This window comes from Equus asinus, chromosome 20, assembly GCF_041296235.1.
Source record: "Equus asinus isolate D_3611 breed Donkey chromosome 20, EquAss-T2T_v2, whole genome shotgun sequence".
Lineage (NCBI taxonomy): Eukaryota > Metazoa > Chordata > Mammalia > Perissodactyla > Equidae > Equus > Equus asinus.
The window spans coordinates 25,658,259-25,680,086 of record NC_091809.1 but is presented as its reverse complement, the minus strand read 5'-3'; the positions used below and the strand labels follow the sequence as shown (position 1 = coordinate 25,680,086).

General features: G+C 40.7%; 1 protein-coding gene and 1 pseudogene across 1 annotated transcript in view; one reads left to right on the top strand and one right to left on the bottom strand.

The window, feature by feature from the left end:
• LOC106826953 (zinc finger protein 791-like) overlaps window positions 1-21,606 on the top strand; it is a 34,570-nt gene extending 12,964 nt beyond the window's left edge. The window contains exons 2-4 of the mRNA XM_014834543.3: window positions 18,788-18,914; window positions 19,121-19,181; window positions 19,558-21,606. Of these exons, the coding sequence (XP_014690029.1) occupies window positions 18,788-18,914; window positions 19,121-19,181; window positions 19,558-20,767 (1,398 nt within the window). The 3' untranslated portion in view covers window positions 20,768-21,606. The remainder of the gene's footprint in view (window positions 1-18,787; window positions 18,915-19,120; window positions 19,182-19,557) is intronic.
• On the bottom strand, window positions 11,463-18,781 carry LOC106826954 (large ribosomal subunit protein eL42-like; annotated as a pseudogene).
• Window positions 21,607-21,828: the final 222 nt, after the last annotated feature.

The window sequence follows — 21,828 nt, the reverse complement described above, 5'->3', positions numbered from 1 at the left end:
TTTACTAGTAAAATGGGTTTGTTCAGGAACAGCAGAGGAAGTACAATTCAGGACATGCAAACTATGGTGAACCACAAGCAGGTGGGGAGAACAGAACAGACGGGTCTGCTTCCATAGAGGACGGGAGGAAGCTGGGAGGGGCTGTTTGGAACAGAAGTCCATTGAAGGAGAATGAAAGTTTAGGGTGGTGACAGTGGCTCAGTGTGGTGATTTCTCAATGGCTGGGCTGTTGCTGAGCAGGAGAAATTCTTCCTTCCTCCTGCTGGGGTCTGTAAGTTAAGATTTTTCCCTTTGGGGAATGGGAGGGACACTTCTTCCTATTTGGGGTTTGCAAGGTATGGCCAGTAGTCGTGCACGAGAGCTCCCCCTTCAGGGCTTCCTGACTCCATTTGAAATGAGATTTCCTGTATTTGTTTTCACGTTTGCAACCGTAGGTGACTGTGAGGAGAGGCAGTGGCAGAACCCAGAGCTCATGTCAGGAGGCACAGGCTCATTGAACACATTACTCCCCACTGTCACATAAACATCCCCTTGCACAGTTTCACAATAGTCTCAATAACACCAGTAATGCCAAAAAGAGATGCTTTGCCTGGCCTAGCTCTGGGAGACGTTCATATGCCTGGCTGTACCTAAATCACTCTTCCTGAGATCTCTGGCACATTCCACCATGTGGTTTCAGTGGCTCATGTGCTGACCACTCCTGGGTCTGTCCCCTCAAGACCTGCCTTAGAGTGAGTTTGGATCCCACCCATCAAGGCTGGGGTTTACTTTTTCTGGAACAGGACTTAGCCTGCAGTCTTCCAGCCCTGAGGCCTATGGGGAATAGTGATCTCAGCCATACCCTCCGCAGTCACGTGGCCCCTCCCTTCACATGGCTCCCAGAATGCAACAGGAACCACGCCAAAGGAAGAGGCAGGAAATGGTAGGGATTTGTGCTTTTTCTGAGGTGTGCAGGTGCAGGTGATGTCCCTCCTTTTTCGGAGGCCACACCCACTGTTTCTTGAAGGGAGGATGGAGAGATGGGCCATGCCACATCCCAACATGCTTTTTCAACATCTTCCAGTGCTTTTCTGTGTCCCCAGGGTGATGTCTCTGTTACTGAGAAACCTGGGATCTGAGGTCCTAAGGCCTCCAGCCCCCATCAGTGAACATTCCAGGGCAGGGCAGTGATTAAGGCCTCCATGAGGATGGTCCATGGGGCTGACTTTTGCGAGATCTGTGTGCAGGTGAGACTGCAGCGCATGATGGATCCCAGACCACAGAAACCGCAGCGGAGGACACGGCAGCTAGGTGAGGATGTACAGAACTTTCTGGTCCACAGTGAGCTTCCAATGGGAAAGCAAAGTGAGGAAGGGGCACGTGGTGAGGGGCGCATTTCTGGAAGGAATCATAGCAGCGTGAGGGGCTGGAACACGGTGATCACTGCAGCCATTGTGGGGCCTAACTCTCCCTCTCAGGGCCTGGGCTGTGTGTCTCTGGGCCGTTATCTGAGGGTCTGTGACTTTGGGTGTCTGTGTGTGGGTGTGTGCACATGTGTGTCCAGTGAGAGAGCCCATGTGATTTTTGTCTGTCTGTCTGGGGGGCTGTGTGCGTATGTCCTTAAAATCTGGAATGCTTTATTTCACTTGGTGCCTAACTGCCCTGGTAGCACCTCCCTCACCGTGTTGAATTGAACTGACGTGAGCAGACAAATCCTTGTCTTCTTTGTGATTGTTAATCGTGTGTTTTGTTTTCTGTCTCTTGAGATGTTCTCACATCTTGGGGGGCCTCTCAGACATAGGGAGACCCTGCCCCTCCTAGGGGCACCTCATTCCATGTTGGCGGTGAACAGCTTGTCTGGAGCAGGCCTCTCATGTGCATCCCGCCCGATCCAGTGCCCTGTCCCTACAGACCTCCTTATCTGCCTCTCACACGCCAGACAGTATTCCCTGCCCTAAACCCACCCAGGGCCAGGAACCAGATGACTGAGGACCGTCCCTAGGCCCCAAAGGCTGCTGGGATTGTTCAAAGCAGCCAGTCCTGAGCTGCTCATTCTGCCCTGACTCACATTTCCTGTGGCCCCAAATGAAGGCTGTGGCCTAGGTTTGTGTCCCCCTCCTGATTCTGCCTCATAAGCAACCCTGATGCATCTTCTGTGACCTGCCTGGCATAGTGTGCCACTTATCTTGGGAAATGTAAGTCACAAAAATCTTTTAATAGCATTGGCCTGTTTGTGTTGTCATTTAGTCACCTCTGTAAGTTAAAATCTCCAGGGTACAAATTGGACACTGATCCTAAAGAGAAAGTGTTCAGTGAAGATGGTGGAGCCACCGTGGGAGGACGGAGTGAGGTCTGTGGGAATGTGAGTCCACAGCAGAGCTGATGTTTCCCAAGGAGCCTGCAGCAGGGGACATGGGGGCTGAGCGAGGAGAGGCTCACCTTTGGTCCCCTCGCTGAGCTCACAATAGAAAAGCAAACTGACAAAGGGACAATTCATGATAAGGGGGTTTCTGGATGCATTTATAGCAGTGAGAGGGGCTGGAATGTCATGACTTCAGCCGTTTTGGGCCCTGACTGGCCTCCAGTCTCCCATGTTGTGTTTTTTGTAGAGATGTCCTGTTTGTACTGTGTGGTGAAATCCCTTCCCCATCTGGAGGGGTTGAGACCCCCCTCTTCGGGGATTGGTTTGGGAGCCAGGAGACACCCCTCTACCAGGTGGGATGGGAGTGAGAACAATTTGTGAAGACCTGGGCCTGTGATGAGGTTTGTGTAAAACTTCCGTTTGTGTGTGTCTGTCTCTCTCTGAGCCCTGATATGCAAGAAGTTTTGGTGTGACGGGCCTTCTGGCAGGTGCTTTGGTGAACAAAGCAGAGCAAATATCCCCTCTGCTTTAAAGCTGACGTTTTAGGAGAGAACAAAGAAGATATATAAATAAAATTATACAACATATCTGATGATTGGCCCTAAAGAGTAAAGAAAAGTGGGGAGGAGTGCAGAGGGCCTGGGCTCTGTGTGTCTGTGGAAGCATCTGTATGTCTTTGACTCAGTAACTCTGAGAGTTTGTGTGTCTGTGTGTGTTAGGGACACCTCAATGGCTTGATACCCCAAAGCCTGCCTCCCCATCCCCTTTCTTTTCTCTGCTTGTGAGTACAGCTGAGGTGTCAGTATGTGTTTCACAAATTGTAAGTAGTTTATCAGCCTGAGGGTTGAAGTGAGGCTCTGCGGTTTGATGTTTAGTACGTGCAGAGACATGTGTGAGCTTCTTATGTATTTGCATGATTATGAGCAAGATTCTCCCAGAGTGTTTTCTTCCAAAAATGTGACCTTGGATAAGGAGTTGATGTTGTTTTTGTTGCCAGTCACCGAAACCATTGGCAATGATTTACAGATCTGTAAAAATGTGAAGATGAAGTGGACCTTTGGCCAGGGCATCCTCTAGCATGATGGCTGGAGTTTGACTTATCCTGCTTTGGGTCCCATCTTAGATCAGGGATGGCCTGGTTAGGGACATTAGCTGCAGCTCTCCAGGGTTCTCTATCACATGTGCTGGTGGCACATCACCATTGTTATGAAAATAGATGCAGGATTCATTTTTACATGAACAAGAAAACCAAGCATATTTCACAAAGTAAACCACATGATCTTTGCATATCAAGGGGAAGAAAAAATATGTTCTTTAAATTGCTGCTTTTTACATAAATGCTGAAAAGACTTACACGTAATGAATTACATTGTTATCTGCATGGGCATGGGGAGTCTAGATGCCAAGGCTAGAAGCCATGCTAGGAGCAGCCTTTAGACACACTTTGAAATCTCAGGCTGAGTTTTTGAAACTTGATATTCACAATAAACATTTTATGATAGATAAGTGCATGAACCATGTGTTGTTCTTAATAGTGTTGAATAACAAAAATTCACCCGAGTAAACTTTAAAGATCTAATTGGCTTTATTGAGCCATTAATCAGTTGGGAAGCATCCCATCTAGCAAATAGAGAGGAGCTCCAAAGGGCTACAGAAAGGGAATGGCTTTAAAGGCAGGACAAGGAGGTCATAAACAGAATAGAGGAGTATTTCAGGCAAGGTTCCCTCCCTTTGAGGACAAAAGAGTCCTGTTAGGTGGATTGCTTCATCTTCATTTGGGGGATAGAGCCATGTGGCAGATTACCTCATTGGTGCTGACCAGAAAATCGTATACTGACTGGTTAGCGTACTTTCCTGGGAAAGGTTGAAGCTGCAGTTAGGTTAGGTATTAAGCCCTAGTTTGGTAACCTGGGCCTAGAAGAAGTGACTCCATTTGGGCCCTGTGGTTTTATTTTTAAACAATAGTTTATTATCAAATGACCAACATATATATATATATATATATATATTTGGTTTTGGGGGGTTTTGTATTTATTGAGTTAATAATAGTTTACAACATTGTGAGATTTGAGTTGTACATTATTACTTGTTCATCATCATAGAAGTGCCCCCCTTCACCCCCTGTGCCCACCCTCTGCCCCCTTCCCCTGATAACCATTGAACTATTCTCTTTGTCCATGTGTATGTTGATCTTCTACATGTGAGTGAAATCACCTGGTGTTTGTCTTAATAGTACCCTCCAGGTCCATCCATGATGTTGCAAATGGGATCATTTTGTCATTTTTTATGGCTGAGTAGTAGTCCATTGTGTGTATATACCACATCTTTATCTAATCATCAGTTGATGGGCACTTGGGTTGCTTCCATGTCTTTGCTATTGTGAATGGTGCTGCAATGAGTATAGGGTTGCATAAGTCACTTTGAATTGTTGATTTCAAGTTCTTTGGATAGATACCCACTAGTAGGATAGCTGGGTCATATAGTATTTCTATTTTCAGTTTTTTGACAAATCTCCATACTGTTTTCCATAGCGGCTGCACTTGTTTACATTCTCACCAGCAGTGTATGAGGGTTTCCTTTTCTCCACATCCTCTCCAACATTTGTTATTTTTTGTCTTAGTGATTATAGCCATTTTAATGGGTGTAAGGTGATATCTCATTATAGTTTTGATTTGCATCTCCCTAATGATTAGTGATGTTGAACCTCTTTTCATGTGCCTATTGGCCATCTGTATATCTTCTTTGGAGAAATGTCTGTTCATGTCCTCTGCCCATGTTTTGATCAGTTTGTTTGTTTTTTTGTTGTTGTTGAGGTGTGTGAGTTCTTTATACGTTGTGGAGATTAACCCCTTATCAGGTACATGATTTGCAAATATTTTCTCCCAGTTGGTGGGTTGTCTTTTTGTTTTGATCCTGATTTTCTTTGCCTTGCAGAAGCTCTTTAGTCTGATGAAGTCCCACTTGATTATTTTTTCTTTTATTTCTCATGTCCAAGAAGAGATGGTAGTTGAGAAGATCCTTTTAAGACTGATGTCAAAGAGTGTATTACATATATTTTCTTCCAGAAGTTTTATGGTTTAAAGTCTTACCTTCAAGTCAGATGACTAATATATTTTTAATGGGAAGCCACAGCTCTATCTGTTAACCCTCTCAATAAAATCTTGTTGAAGTATGCAGTACATTTCTACAAACCATAAACATTAATTTTCTCAATTCTGTTTCTCTATAAAATGACAATTGATATTACAGACTGTAGTGCAATTGTGTATCAATACAGAGAGGGTTTTCCACTATGGCCAGAGCATTAAATGTACCAGGGTGGTATAATATGAGGAGCTCCACTGACCCACTCCACAGTGAAACTGGTGGAAATTATTTTAAAACAACCATTTAGGGGCCAGTCTCATGATGTAGTGGTTATGTTAGGCACACTCTGCTTCAGCGACCTGGGTTTTCAGGTTCAGATCCCAGGCACGATCTACACCACTGATTAGACACGCTATGGTGGTGACCAATACAAAATAGAGGAAGATTGGCACAGATGTTAGCTCAGGGTGACTCTTCCTCAGCATAAGGTAAATAAATTAAAAAATCCAACAAAAACAAAACACAACCATTTGAAGCCTCTGGAAATTGTCCTAAAGACAAACAGCAAATGAACATCTATTCAAGAAAATCAATAGAAATTCTGTGAGAAAGGGGAGACTGTGGTATTAGAATTGTGTCCACTTCCTCTCTGATCTCAGCTCACCAAGTGAACTCTCTAGAGAGCTGCACCCAAAAGCTCTCTCCCTAAGCTTCCAGAACAAGGGCTTTTTCTGTGAATGAGCAGGACTTCAATATTACCCATCCTGCTCTCAGCTACCTGTTGCTGAATTTCAGTCCATCATTGGTTCACATGAAAAGTGGGGACACCCTTCTTGCCCCAGCCCCTCCTCATGGTGCAGAGGCTCTGCTGTGCTCGTGCTGTGCTGAGAATGCTGGTCACTCTTTCCCCAGCTCATGAGGTGGCTGTAACATGAGACAATCAAGAGGACTCTGGCTGCTGTCTCTCCACTGCACTGATCACTCAGCCCCTAGAATGGGGTTGTCACCCATTCTTCAGGGGCTTCCTGTTGTCCCCGCCACACTTCCAGAGTGCTGGCACAGAGATCTTGCCTGAAAATGGGGGAGAAACCAGCCATAAAACCACAGCTCTTAATTCCTTCCCCGAAGGAATTAACTTGGCCAGCAAAAAATCATGAAAAGTTCAAGTCAAAGGACACTCATAGGAAAGTGGAGAATGAGGTGAAAGGCAATTAGTAGATGTGTGTATTTAATGAAGATACAGCTTGGACTGTAGGCTGAGTAGTTTTCTGGAAAAAAAACAGGGAATTAGACTGCTGGAAGGATGTTTCCAAGGGTCAGAACAAGTATCAAACAGGGACTTCAGGAAGTATTTCTACAAAGGAGCCAGAATTTCACTGGAGTATTTGGCAGAGCAAGTTATGGCTCCCAGGCATTATTGAAAACAGTAGAGCAATCAGCCAGCAGTTAATCTAGTTTAACCGTGGAGCGTATCCATGAAAGAGGAAGAGAGCCCTCCAATGCCACTGTCTCATGACAGTAGATCTGCACAATGCCATGCCAATTCTAGGAGCTATATCAGAGGCTTTACTGTGTGGAGGACATAGACTTAAGTAAAGTGTTCCATCCAGTTGCTGAACAAATAAATAAGCTAATAAAAATAAAAAGTCCTGGTAGGAAGGGGATCAGTAACCAGAGTTGCTACAACATTTTATCGGAAATGTCTGGTTAAAAATATGAGACATGCAAAGGTAAAAGAAATTAGGAAACATACACTGGGAAAAAGAGTGAAAAGTCACTTACAGGAAACCCCAGGAAAAATAGCAAGTTATGTCTCAGTAGAGGAAAGGGAGATTGGAAGGCAGTGGGCTTACACATTCAAAGTGAACGAAAAAAAAATCTGTCAACCAAGAATCCTGTATTCACCAAAAGTGTCTTGTAAAATATAAAGATGAAATAAAGACTTTCCCAGATAAACAAAAACTGAGAAAATGTGTTAATAGCCAACTGCCTTACAAGATTACTGAAGGATCTTCATGTTGAAAGCAAGTGACCCAGGATGGTAATTGCTAACAACATAAAGAAACAAAAACACCAGTATATTATGTAAATATGAAAGACAGAATAATTATCTATTTTCTTTTTTCTTTTAGCTGATATCAAAAGAAATGTGAAGTTCTATGTTTTTAATGTGCTGTTGTGCTTATTCTGTAGAAATATTATATATGTGTAATTTGTTTCTCATTAAAAGCACAAAGTTCTTGGGTGGAAGCAAAACTGTTGGGTGAAGGAAGTGACTACAGATCATAAAGAAATAGGTGTAACAAGATACCCTGGTTATATCATTAATAGATAGAATCTGCATAACAATAATACCACAAAAATGACAAAAGGGAATAGAGCTATATATGAGTAAAAATTCCATGTATCACTGGATTAACCTAGCATGAATTTGAAGTTTCTTCTTATATATTAAGATGTATGTGTTAAATAGTACAGCAACTCCTAAAAAACACTTCAAATATAATGAAATCATTTAAAAATTAAAGTGCTATATTATTCAATCTATATGTATTTATATTATTCAGTTATTCAACATATTCAGTTAATACAATAGAAAGCCATAAAGGAGGACAAGAGAACTATCTATAACACGAGAATTGTAATTGTAGAAAACAAAAAGTAAAATGACAGGTGTAATTGCAACTGTGTCAGTAATACTATATGTGAATGGATTATGTTATCCAAACAGGAGGAAGGGATTGTCACCTCAGAGTAAAAAATTAATTAAAGCCATGATCTAAACATGCGCTATGAACAGGAAACACACTTTAGATTCAAAGATACCAACAGATTGAAAGTAAAAGCTCTAGAAAAATACGTCTGTAAACAGCACCCACAAGATAGCCGGAGAAATGATACAAATTTCTAGAAAAATAGACTTTAAAACAAAAACTATCACTAGAGATAATGAGAAACATTATATCATACCTGAAGGGTCAAAGTTTATGGCCTGAATCTAAAACAGTACAAAGAAATGAATTTATAGCCATGAAGGCCTATACTAACCAAAAAGAGAGATCTCAAATAAATAACATGAACTTTCCCCTTCACAGGCTTAAAAAGATGAGGTACCAAACCCAAAGCAAGGAGAAAAGGAAACAATATAAATTAGAACAGAAATTAATGGGATGTGGAATAGAAAAAACAGAGAAAACCAGTGAAAGCAAAAGTGAATTCTATGGAGAGATTAACAAAATTGACAAATCTTCACCCACACTGACCTACAGAAAATGGGGACGATTCAAATAAATACAATCAGAAAGAAAGAGGGATATTACTGACATTACTAAAATTAAAAAATATTATAAAAGAATTGAAAGATTACTTAATACTGATTCTTCACACACACTTTTTTTTTTTAAATGAACTTTTTTTTATTGAGTTAATGATAGGTTACAATCTTGTGTGATTTCAGTTGTACGTTAATGTTTGTCATTCGTGTTGTAGGTGCACCACTTCACCCTTTGTGCCCACCCCCCACCCCACCTTCCCCCTGGTACTTCACACACTCTTTTAAAAATTAGAATGGAGCGAATACTTCACTCTCATTTTGTGAGGCCAGTACAACAATTACCAGCAAATCCAATCCAGCAATATAAAGAATCATACACCATGACCAAGTGGGATTTATTCCAAGAAGGAAAATTTGGGTTAACATGTAAAAGTCCAGTTTTGAAATAAAGGATACCAATAGAGTAAAAATAAAAAATGGCAAGATCATTTCAATAGACTCAGGGAAAATAATTGACAAAATCCAGTAGCCTTTCATGATTAAAACACTCAGATTATGAGGAGTAGAAGGAAATTTCCTAACACCATGATGATCGTCTAAGAAAGCTCACAGCTAATGTTACATTTAATTGTTAAAGAGTGAATGCCTTCGCCTGAAGATAAAGAATCAAAGAAGGATGTCTGCTCTTGCACATCCATTCTAGAATGTACTAGAATTTTAACCAGAACCATTATGCAAGAAGAGGAAATAAAATCCATAAAGATAGTTTTACATCTTTCTAACCAATCTTTATTTCCAGCTGAGATATCTTATTTTTAGAAAACTCAAGGGAATCCACTAAAAAACTTATTAGAACTGACAATTAAAGTCAGCAAAATGGTAGGATACAAGATCAAAATATAAAAGTCAATTGTATTTCTATGCACTTGCAATGAACAATCTGATAATGAAATTTAGAAACACATTGACAAAATCAAAAGGAATATAATACTTAGGAATAAATTTAGCAAATAAGTATAAAATAAATACTCAGAAAACTGCAAAATATGGTCAAAAGAAATAAAAGATATATAAATAAATGGGAAACATCTCAATTTCAGGAATCAGAAAAATTAACATTGTTCAAATGGCACTATTCCCCAAATTATCTGAGATTCAGCACACACCTGTCGTGATCCCAGGTTATGTCTTTATACAAATTGGCAAGCTCTTTCCTAAAATTAATGTGGAATTGCCAGGAAACCATAGCAATCTTGAAAAACAGTAAAAATAATAGCCACAGCAATCTTGAAAAAGAAAAACGAAATGGTAGGACTAACATTTCCTGATTTCAAACTTTGTAACATGTAATGGTCATCAAGAGTGTGTGGTACTGACGCAAAGATATATATACAGGTTTATGGGAAAGATTGACATTTGAGAAACAAACCCACACATCTGTGGTCAACTGATATTTGAAAAAGTGCCAAGTATGGGGCAAGAATATTCTTTGCATATATTGACGATGGGCCAACTGGATAGCCATATGCAAAAGAAAGAGGTTTAATCCTTATGTGACACCACATACAATAATTTACCGGAAAGGATAAAGACCTAAACATAAGAGTAAACACTCTTAGATAAAACATAGGAAAAAATTCCTGACCTTGGAATTGTCAAAGAATTGTTAAATAAGGCACCAAGAGCAAAACTGGAAAAAGAAATAGGTAATTTGGACTTCATCAAATTAATGACACTTGGACTTGAAAGAACACTATCAGGAGAGTGAAAACACCCTTTGGAGCCCTTGTGCACTATTGCTGTGAATATAAAATTATGTTGATGGCATGAAATGCAACATGGTGGTTCTTCCAAAAAATGACAAACTGAGTTACCATCTGAACTAGCATTTCTACTTCTAGGAATTGAAATAGAATTAAAAGCAGGGACTTAGATACATGTCAACTCATGTTTATATTAGCTTTATTCAAAAGAGCCAAAAGCTGGAAGTAACCCAAGCGCCCATGAGCAGATGAATGGATCAAAAAAATTTGGCACATACGTACAATGGTGTATTATCCAGCTTGAGAAAGCACATTCTGACATGTGCTTTTTAACTATACACTTAAAAAATTGTGAAAATGTAAATTTTATGACGTGTATATTACCACAATTGAAAGTAAACTTTTTAAGGCAAGAAAGTAAAAACACAACCCACAGAATGGAAGAAAATTTCGCAAATCATGTATCTGATAAGGAACTTGTATCGAAAATATCTAATGACCTCTTGAAACTTGATTATAAAAAGTCAAATAAAAATATAAAAATGGCAAAATATCTGAACACTGTTTTCAAAGGAAGATAGATGGTCAAGAGTATATGAAAAGATGCTGGACTAGTCATCAATGAAATGCAAATCATAACTCCATTGAGATACCACTTCATAACCGCTGGGATGGCGAGAGTCATGCGATGAGGTAATGACGAGTTTTACTGAGGATATATTTAGAAATTTGAACTCTCATATGTGGGTGGTGTGAATATAAAGTGATATAGTCGCTTTGGAAAAAGGTCTGGGAGTTCCTCAAATATAAAACCTAAAATTACCATATAACCCATCAAATTCCACTTCTAGGTCCTTAGTTACTTTTTGTGTGTGTGTAGTGAGAACACTTCATTCTTTTTTAAAGATGGGCACCTGGGCTAACATCTGTTGCCAATCTTCTTTTTCTTCTTCTTCTTCTCCTTAAAGCCCCCCCAGTACATAGTTGTATATTCTAGTTGTAGGTCCTTCTGGTTGTGCTGTGTGGAACACCGTCCCACCGTGGCCTGATGAACTGTGCCATGTCTGCACCCAGGATCCGAACCAGCAAAACCCTGGGCCACCGAAGCGGAGCACGCGAGCTTAACCACTTGGCCACGGGGCCGACCCAGAACACTTCATTCTGTCTCTCAAGTATAAATATTGTATATGGATATCAAATCATGTTGTAGTCTTTAAATATAGGCAATTATGTTAGTCAGTTATACCTCAGTAAAACTCGGGGGCAAAGGCAGAGTTTTCTGGTGCATCCCATATTTTCATAAGGATTTATTGCTTTTCTTCTATCACTGAAAATAGGGATCAGTTTCCTTAGATTTGGATATTATAGCAGTTAACATTTGAAAGATCTGTAGAAACACAGGCAAAGACTGATCTAAAATAAATTTCTTTCCAGTGTAAAATGTTCACTTGAGACTTTAATGAGCACATGTGACACCCTGTGGTTAGACTGAGAAGAGTCCTTGCTCCCAGGCTAGGGCTGTGGGATGCAAACTTCCCACCAGAGCCAAGAGCTCTGGGATTCTTTATGTTGAGTACCACATGAGTGGGGTGGGGAGGGATGGGCGGAAGGCTCATCGCTAGCAAGGATCGCAGATTAAAACAGAGCCTGACTCTTTATTACAGATGGTGAGGTCACAGTTAAGTGTCTGCATTTCTAAACAAGGGTCACAGTTCCTTCATTGGCCTGGCAGTGTTATGCCAAGACTTTGATCCCTAGAGGACATAAGATCCTCTTGTTTCAGTGTGACCTGGCCTGGGCCCCCTCACAGTTTGTACTTGCTGTTTTGGGTTGGCTTTTTTTTTTTTTTTTTTTTTGAAATAAACATAACCTCAAAATTTTATTGTCTTCATAATAAAAGATGAATCTTAGAACTTGGCCCTTTCTGTTCTTATCTCCTCCCAGTTCAAAATGCTTGCGTCTCTTGATAGCCAGCATTCTTTAGATCTGCACTTGGGCTCAACACATTCAAGGCTCAGCACAAGCTTCTTTGTAGTTGTGGGGGATCAGAACTGGCCCCAAAATGTGTCTTTTTGGCTTGATTATTTTTAAGGAAAAGAGACTCTGAAAGAAATTTTGTCCTCCCCTCTAATTGCCTAAAAGAATTTAAGATAGTTCCTTCCTGGGACAGGCCCTTCTATCACTATATATAATTCTAGATGTGGAAGACAGAAAGACATCTAGCAAAGGCCGTTTTATCAAAAGATCTCTTTTGGGTCCTTTGTCTATAGATGGCCCAGCAAAAACTTGTGTAATATTTGCATTTCCATCTCCATGTAAATTGCCTTTCTCTTCTTTGAAGCCCTAAACCACTACTCCCACCGTCTTCCTTTGTCTTTAGTTGAAGATGGTGTTTAAAGTGGTGACTTCTGCCATTCTGGCGAGTTACTCAGTTTTCCTAGGTTTCTCCCATGTATACATGTTATTAAACTTTGTTTTATTAAAAACAAAACAAAAAACAAAACACTAGTTTATTTTCTCCCATTATTCTGCTTCATGTCACTTTAATTCCTAGACCAGCCAGAAAGACCTAGAGGGTAGAGGAATTGTCCTCCCCTACATAGTTTTAGCTTTTTTCTGAAAAGATCAGGTTAGTGTGCCCACCATAACCTCTCTCCTTCCTGATATAACAGCACTTTCCCTGGGCAAACAGAGTTTCCTTGCCCTTCTTGTACTATGTCAGTTTGTGGGGTTGGTGCTGGCCACGTTTCTTAGACAAAGTCTAGCAGATTTTAGGAATGTTGACCATGCTTGCAAGAGTGCCCTCAGCACTGAAGGAAGCTTACTTGCTCCGTTTGGAAACTCGGTCAGAAATTCCCTGAGCACACCTGTGCCCACGTGTTCACAAAGGGTTGGGTCAAAACCATAAAGGCAGCCCCAGGTCAGGAAAAAAGTTCTGTTTAAATGCCAACGTCCAGGTGAGTCAGATTCCAGCCAGCAGCCTAGGCTGATTCCGCTGAGCCCTGCAGCCTCCTGCCCACTGTCACTCAGGCACAAAGTGGTGGGGTGTTCTGGACTGTCTAATGAGAGGAGTTGCTGGGGCAGGTGCGCTGGGCAAAAAACCATGCTTGGATGGACTTCTGGTCTCCCTCCCAACTCCAGTTCATGGGTCAGCTACATTTAACAGTCCCTGGTGGCTCTGAGGCACCCTCTGTCATGCTGTGATCTGCACTGGCTGTGGGGGTCATAGGAACGACTCAGGGGGACCCAGGAGACCTAGAAATGGTGACTGTGACACCCCGGGATGAGGAGATGGGGAGGAGGGGCTGGTCGGAAGCGGCGGTGGTGGGATCCAGCCTCTAGATGGTCATGTCCTGACCCTGCAGACCTGAGTCCCCAGTGGTGCTGCTTGACCCTGAGTCCCCTCAGGCCAACAGCATGTGGACAGAGCTTGCAGCAGGGACCAAGGGCTTTCTGTCCATCATTGTGTACAGGGCAACTTCAACCCCACAGCCACTCTGGGCAGCTCTCTGCCTGCAGCCACATGTCTCCCCAGATTGTACGGAGACCACAGGGAGGGTCATCAGGGAATCATGACTCGGCCTCTGGCGTATGTGTGTAGGAGGAGCTATGGTCTGTGGGGTCTCCAGTTCCTCCCTTCTCCCCAGGGAACACCCCTTTTTCCTGAGTTTTCTAAATATTTTGGGAGCAGGGTGTCAAATCCACATTCCTGTTCCTCCAGCCTAGCTCTTCCTGGTGATGCAGGCTTGGGGGGCCGAGGAGTCGAAAGAAGGATTTCTTGGACTCTGAATGTCTGGTGGTAGTGCTGTTTTATTCGGAGAATAGCATGGAGTAGCACGGGGACAGGACCCATGGGCAGTAAGAGCTGCAGTGGGTTGAGGGTAGGACTAAATTTATAAGGCATAGATATGTGAGTTATTTGTCTACAAGACAAAGGAAAGATCCTGTAAAAAGTCCTTAAAATGGTATCAGTGCAGGTGGAGTCTGGTTATCAGGTGGTCCTATAACTTTGGATACTAATCAGGTCGAATCAGGTCAGGACATCCTATGCTTCCCAGAGGATGAGGAGGATGATATAGATCGGTATGTAGGGCAGGACGCCTTGGCCTTCTCTCCCTGGGGCATCCTTGATGCTCATCACTGGGACTGGCAATAAATTCCTAAATTTATTTCCAACTTCCCGTCTGATTCACAGCATCCTTATCAAATATTTGTCCTCCATGGTGCATCAAACAAACTCAGTATTTTAACTGTTTATTATTATTCTCCAGCACCATGGATGGCTCTTTTTTAAAGATTATGTTTGTGGATATTTTACATGTGAGGAAAGAAAATAACCACCTGGAACTAAGTTGGATGAAATCCTTGTGCCTCCTCCCCCAGAATCATTCTGGGCACAGACACCCTATGGGAAGTCCTTTGGGTGAAGTTTTCTCTTGAGAAATTTTCCTGTATGATCTGTCCTGTCAGTCTTGGCCCTCCCTGGGTTTGTGACCTTGAAAAGATTTATTCACTTTGATATAAGTCTCTGTTTTTCAATAAACATATTTAATCAATAGAGCATGGAAGACAATATAAAATAGTTCCAAGCAGGCAACAAAGAGGTGAATTTCAGAAAAAATAAAATATTCCTGTGTTACATTCCATTTGTTAAGAATATGTATTTCACTCTTTCTTCCCCTGAACGTGTGTAGATCTGTTCTTTTGATGTTTTCAAATGAAATTCCAGGGCTTAGACGTGCAGACCACAAGTGTTCAAGTGTGATTTCTTACCATGGAAATAATAATTAACTGGAATCTTTTTTTTTCTAGAAGGAATAGATATTTGAAGTTTTCTAGTTGAGCTTGTAGAAGTGCCTAATAATATTCTTCTCTATTTTCCATGGAAAGGCTGTCATTGACCCAAGCTAAGGCTCCCTTGAGCCTGCAGAGGGAAGGCCTTGCATGCCCAGCTGTTCTTCCTGGGGAGCCTCCCCCTGCAGGTGTCCTACTGATCACACCCCCATGGAAGGAGCCTTTATCCTGAGAGGAGCTGCAGAGCCCTGGAAAGTTGGGGGTGCACGTGCTCATGGAGTGGGGAGTGACGCCTTTTCTGAGGCTGTGGTTGTGGTTCCTTAGGCCTGGACATTTTAACGTTATGTTTGAGTTTTGCACCCACAGTGTAGGTGTGCTCAGAGAGTAATTTGTTTACACTGAGAAAGTCTGTGAAGATCAGGTGTTGTGTCCTGTGGACAAAGGGTTCATGAATTTGGAGTTCATGTGGGTCAGCAGCTTAGACTGAATCCGGCTGAGAGTTTCCTCACTTGTGAGGATGGGAGCCTGGGGGAGGCAGTGCTTCCATGCTCACAGGAGAGGGAGGGTGTGTGGGGCTCCAGAGTGCATTCCTGTGGCTGCTCAGGGGTCCCCACCCTCCTCCACCAAGCCAAAGCACTGTAGGGATTACACCTCAACTGGGAGTGCTTAGACTCTAAATTTGGGAATATGGTCACTTTCTGAAAGTGAGTTTTCCTTCTGAACTGCAGGCAAGCAGGCTGCTTCTGTGGGGTGATTCGAGTATTTGTGTTTCTGTCCTTGGATTCCTTTATCCGTTGAAGATTGCAGCCCCTTGATTCTAGTCTCCATTTGCATTTTAGATTTTAAAGCGTAAATTGATTGAGAGACACATGAGTAAGGCAAAAAAATTGCAGAACCAAATAGAGTTTTTGTTTCAAATACCCGAGAGATCCTTGAGATAGGAGATGGGTTTGTTTTTTTTAAGTTTCAGGTGCATTTTCCAATTTTCCAGTTTTCCCAACACCATTTATTGAAGAGACTTTCCTTTCTGCATTGTGTGTTCTTAGCACCTTTGTTGAAGATTAGTGTGTAGTTGTGTGGTTTTATTTCTGAGCTTTCAGTTCTGTTCCATTGATCTGTGTGCCTGTTTTTGTACAGTACCGTGCTGTTTTGATTCCCGTAGCTTTGTGGTACATTTTGAAGTCAGGAATGGTGATGCCTCTGGCTTTATCTTTTTTTTCAGGATTGCTTTAGCTATTCAGGGTCTTTAGTTGCCCCATGTGAATTTTAGGATTCTTTGCTCTATATCCGTGAAGAATGTCGTTGGGATTCTGATGGGGATCGCATTGGATCTGTAGATTGCTTGGGTAGTATGGACATTTTAACTTTGGTTATTCTTCCAATCCATGTGCTTGGAATATCTTTCCATTTCTTTATGTCAAAAAGGCATCATCAGTTTATTTCAGTAATGTCTTACAGTTTTCATTGTATAGGTCTTTCACCTCCTTCGTTAAGTTTATTCCTAGGTATTTTATTCTTTCTGCTGTGATTGCAAATAGGATTGTATTCTTGAGTTCTCTTTCTGTCAGTTCATTATTAGAATATAGAAATGCAACTGATTATTGTAAGTTGATTTTGTACCCTGCAACTTTACTGTAGTTGATTATTTCTAATAGTTTTCTGATGGATTCTTTAGGGTTTTCTGTAAATAAAATTATATCATCTGCAAACAGTGAGTTTCACTTCTTCATTTCTTATTTGGATTCCTTTTGTTCCTTTTTCTTGCCTAATTGCTCTGGTCAAAACCTCTAGTACTATGTTGAATAAGAGTGTGGAGAGTGGGCACCCTTGTCTCGTTCTGTTCTCAGAGGGATGGCATTCAGTTTCTCCCCATTCAGTATGAAGTTGGCTGTGGGTTTGTCATATATGGTCTTTATTATTTTGAGGTACTTTCCTTCTCAATTTTGTTAAGAGTTTTTATCATAAATGCTGTTGGATCTTGTCAGATGCTTTCTCTGCATCTATTGAGATGATCATGTGATTTTTATTCCTCATTTTGTTAATGTAGTGTATCACATTGATTGATTTGTGGATGTTGAACCATCCTTGCGTCCCTGGTGTAAATTGCACTGGATCATGGTGTATGATCTTTTTGATGTATTGCTGTATTCAGGTTGCCAATATTTTGTTGAAGAAGGTTGTCCTAGCTTCATGGATACTGTGTTCTGTCTTTTTTGTTCTCTTTGTCTTTGCATTAAACTCTGGTGAAATGGATTTTTGTTTAGTACAGTCCTTGTTAAGAACAGAATATCTGGGGCATATTTCAAAATGCCCTTTTTTTTCTCCTCCCTAATTTTGGAGACACTGGTTTTCCCTACGACCTCAAGGCTCTGATGGATGTAAGAAGAGTTGTTCACATCATTTGTTTGTTTTCTTCTTGTGAGGTCAAAAATGAGAGCTGCTTTGTTCCTTAACTGTGGGATCACATGTTGGCAGGACATCGTCTAGAGTGGCTGGTCAGGAAACACTTCCTCTTGAAGTTAGAGAATGGAGATTTTCATTCTTTTGGAGAAGAGCACTCTTAACCCTTCACATAATTTTTAATCTTGGGCAAATTTACCATCCAGCCATTGTGGACTTCAATGAACTCCCTTGCACTTTGCTCCTCTTAACCTGTTCCTCAGGGACAGCAAGGCCCAGGGTACACTGTGGCTTTTGACAAGAAAGAACTCTTGCTGCACATTCTTATCTCACTATGTGTCCTAAACATTGGCAGGAAGTAACCTTGAGGCACATGAGTATGGGGATTTTATGGTGTAACTTGTCACGCCTTTTTCTTTGTGTCTGAGCTCTAAGATCCAAATAATTTTCTGGCCCCATCAAATCATGTAGAGAGAGACAGGAAGAACTGAGTCTGTGATAAATATTACACAAGTTAAAAGCAATGCTTCCCAACAAGAATATTTACTTTCAACCAGCTCCATCTGATTATTTGTAATGGCCTGGAGTACTTTAGGACAACGTGGCCAGCTGGGCTTTGTTAGACATTTGATTTCTACAGGCCTCCTGGACTCTCTGTTTGGTGATGGGACTAGACAAAGGAGCTCCCAGTTCTTTGCTATGTTTTTATCCATTGAAACCTCATGCAGATTTGACCCTCTGTCTCATGGAGTGCTATAACTCATGGGTAATAAGGAAGAAGGTGAAAGAATTTTTCTTGTAAGGAATCATTGGTCTTAAAATGATAATATTTGTTTCATTTGTATGGCATTTCTGTCCTTTCTCATGATGCTCTGGACCCTACCGTTAGAGAGAAATATGATGTAATGTGATCACAGTAGAAATGTCCAAACAATTTCCATGTGTTCATGATGCTGCTCAATTGATGAGGAAGTGTGTACAGAAAAACAGTAAGTTTTTGATGATCACATCATAGAATAAATGTTTGGAGAAGACAGAATCATATGTAACTTTCATACAAAGGGAGTATGGATGTCGAGTGCTGTCAGTCTTATGCATCCTACTGTACACATATTTGTGATGTTTTAGGACTTAGTGGCTGTTGAGGACGTGGCTGTGAACTTCACCCCAGAGGAGTGGGCTTTACTGGATCCTTCACAGAAGAAACTCTACATAGATGTGATGTGGGAAACTTTCTGGAACCTGGTATCAATAGGTAAGAATGAGGATATTCCTTCACTTCTTCAATTAGAGAAAAAGTGTTTCCTGCCTGTCAGTGTTATTCCAAAATGGAGAATGTGCAAAGGGGGGTATGGTGGTAAATAAACTAGAAATGGTCACAGCTCATCATGTGCTTAGAATCTAAAAATTTTTCTGTAATTTCTAATACTTTGTAATCAACTTTCTGGGTCTGCATTTCAGGAAAAACATGGGAAGATCATGATGCTGAAGATCAGGACAAAGACCAGGAGAGAGAACTAAGGTGAGTCACACAATAGAAAGCAGTGTCTCATGTGAGAATCCTGGTGTGTTATGAGATTTTCAAAGGAAGTAAACAAATAAAACTTTTGTTTCAAATTTAGATGTTCTTAGAAAATTTTCACCAAATATGCTTTCTGCAATGTGAAGTAGAGTTTCAGTTTTTGCAAAATAGTTCACTTGGAAACAGTATTAATAAACCCTATGTATGACTATCACTATTGTGATAACAGCAAGTATAAAGTGCTCTTGCACAGTGTTTAGTATATTCAATTTCAGAGAATTCAGACAGGCAGAAAACAAACTTTTCCTATAAATCATAAAAAATATAAAATCATTAGTAAAGAAATCATTCATAATATGCTTCTCTTTTTTTACAGAAGTGATGCGGTAGGGGGTCTCTATGAAAGTGAAGAGGGTAGTCAGTGTGCAGAAAACTTCAGTGTTGTTCCAAATCCCAATCTGAATGAGAAAACTGCTGGAGCTGAACTATACAAATGCAGTGCATGTGGACAAGTCTTCATGCATCATTCATTCCTTTATAGGCACATTATATGTCACAGTGAACAGAAAACATATGCCTATCAAAAATATGGAGAGAAGCCATATAAATGTAAGGAATGTGGGAAAGGCTTCACTTTTCCCAGTCTTCTTCAAATACATGAACGAACTCATACTGGAGAGAAACCCTATGAATGTAAAGAATGCAGTAAAGCATTCACTTTTTACAGTTCTCTTCGAGTACATGAAAGAAGTCATACTGGAGAGAAACCTTATGAATGTAAAAGATGCAGTAAAGCATTCAATTCTTCCAGTTTTCTTCGAATACATGAAAGAAATCACACTGGAGAGAAACCCTATGTATGTAAAGAATGTGGTAAAGCATTCACTTCTTCCAGTTCTCTTCGAAAACATGAAAGAATTCATACTGGAGAGAAACCCTATGAATGTATGGAGTGTGGGAAAGCCTTTGTAGCTCCTTATAAGCTTCGCTCACACATGATCTTTCACACCGGAGATGGACCTTATAAATGTAAGGAATGTGAACAAGCATTCATTTCTCTCTGGTCACTTCAAAGACATGAGAGAACTCATACTGGAGAGAGACCATATGAATGTAAAGAATGCAGGAAGGCATTTAGTCGTACCAGCATTCTTCGGATTCATGAAAGACGTCATACTGGAGAGAAACCCTATGGTTGTAGAATGTGCAGTAAAGCATTCACTTCTTCCAGTTCTCTTCAACTACATGAAAGAATTCATACTGGAGAGAAACCCTATGAATGTAAGGAATGTGGGAAAGCCTTTGTAGCTTCATATAGGCTTCGATCACACATGATCTTTCACACCGGAGATGGACCTTATAAATGTAAGGAATGTGAACAAGCATTCATTTCTCCCAGTGCGTTTCAAAGACATGAAAGGAGTCACACTGGAGAGAAACCATTTGAATGTAAAGAATGTAGTAAAGCATTCAGTCGTACCAGTTTTCTTCGAAAACATGAAAAAATTCACACTAGAGAGAAAGCCTATGAATGTAAAGAATCCTGGAAAGCCTTCAGTTCTCATCAAAGTTTTCCATTTACATAAATGAAATCATAGTGGAGAGTACATTTATGAATGTAAAAAATGTAGTAAAGCATTTAGTTTTCCAAGTTCTCTTCGAAGACACGTAAGAACCCATAGTGAAGAGAAACCCTATGCATGTCAGGAAAGTGGGTAAGCCTTTATTTCTCATGCGAACTTTTGAGGATATGGGAGAATTCACACTAGAGGAAAAACCATATAAATGTAAAAGGTGTGGGAAAGTCTTTTGTCATCCCATTTCTTTCTGAAGGCATAAAAGGACTCACTGGATAAAACTGCTTGAAAGTCAGCAGTGTGGGAAATGCTTCAATAGGCCTTCGTTCCTCTGTGTGAAACTCCCACCAAAAAGAAATGTAAACGTGAGTAATAAGAGAAAGTTTGATGGCAATTAATTTGTGTATAATGTTCTACAAAACTTTCAAAATGAAAGAGTTGTTATAAAAGTTGTAAATATATTGTTTACCAAGCCTCTTTCTTAAAGTGCAACATTGGATTGTGGATTTCTATTAATTACTTTCAGAACTGAATATTGAAGTGAGATAATTCTGAAAGGCATTCTTTATAAATGGTACAGAAGCATACTAGGTAGTTCCTTTTCCTTAAATCAGTTAATAGTATTTTCTTTTTAATTTTTTATAATGTTTTAATTGTTCTGTGTTAAGGGGCCATTGGAAAATGACAGTTTGTGTTTGTTGGGAATTTTTTACTGGCCTTGTATTGCAGTTCCTGGATATGCCTCATCCATTGTATATATCGTTCTTTTCTTAGAGAAAGCTCCTTTTGGGGGAGGGTTATAGGAGCCTGTTTTTATTTTTCATGCTATTAAACCGTTGGAACAAATTTTTATTTATGGCAAGTTTATCAAAGAGCATACTTTCCGGTGAATTATTTTCATATTTGGGCCTTTGCTGTTTGTCCTTCCTTCTGCCTGGTATTTGGTGAATAGACCTTGAATTAAGTAGAGGCCTGTGAGAGGGCAACAAAATCTAGAGCTGGACGCATCACCCTTGTGTTGGGTTATGTCAACGAGGGTAATAGGAAGAACTAGAACTTTAAGAATCCAT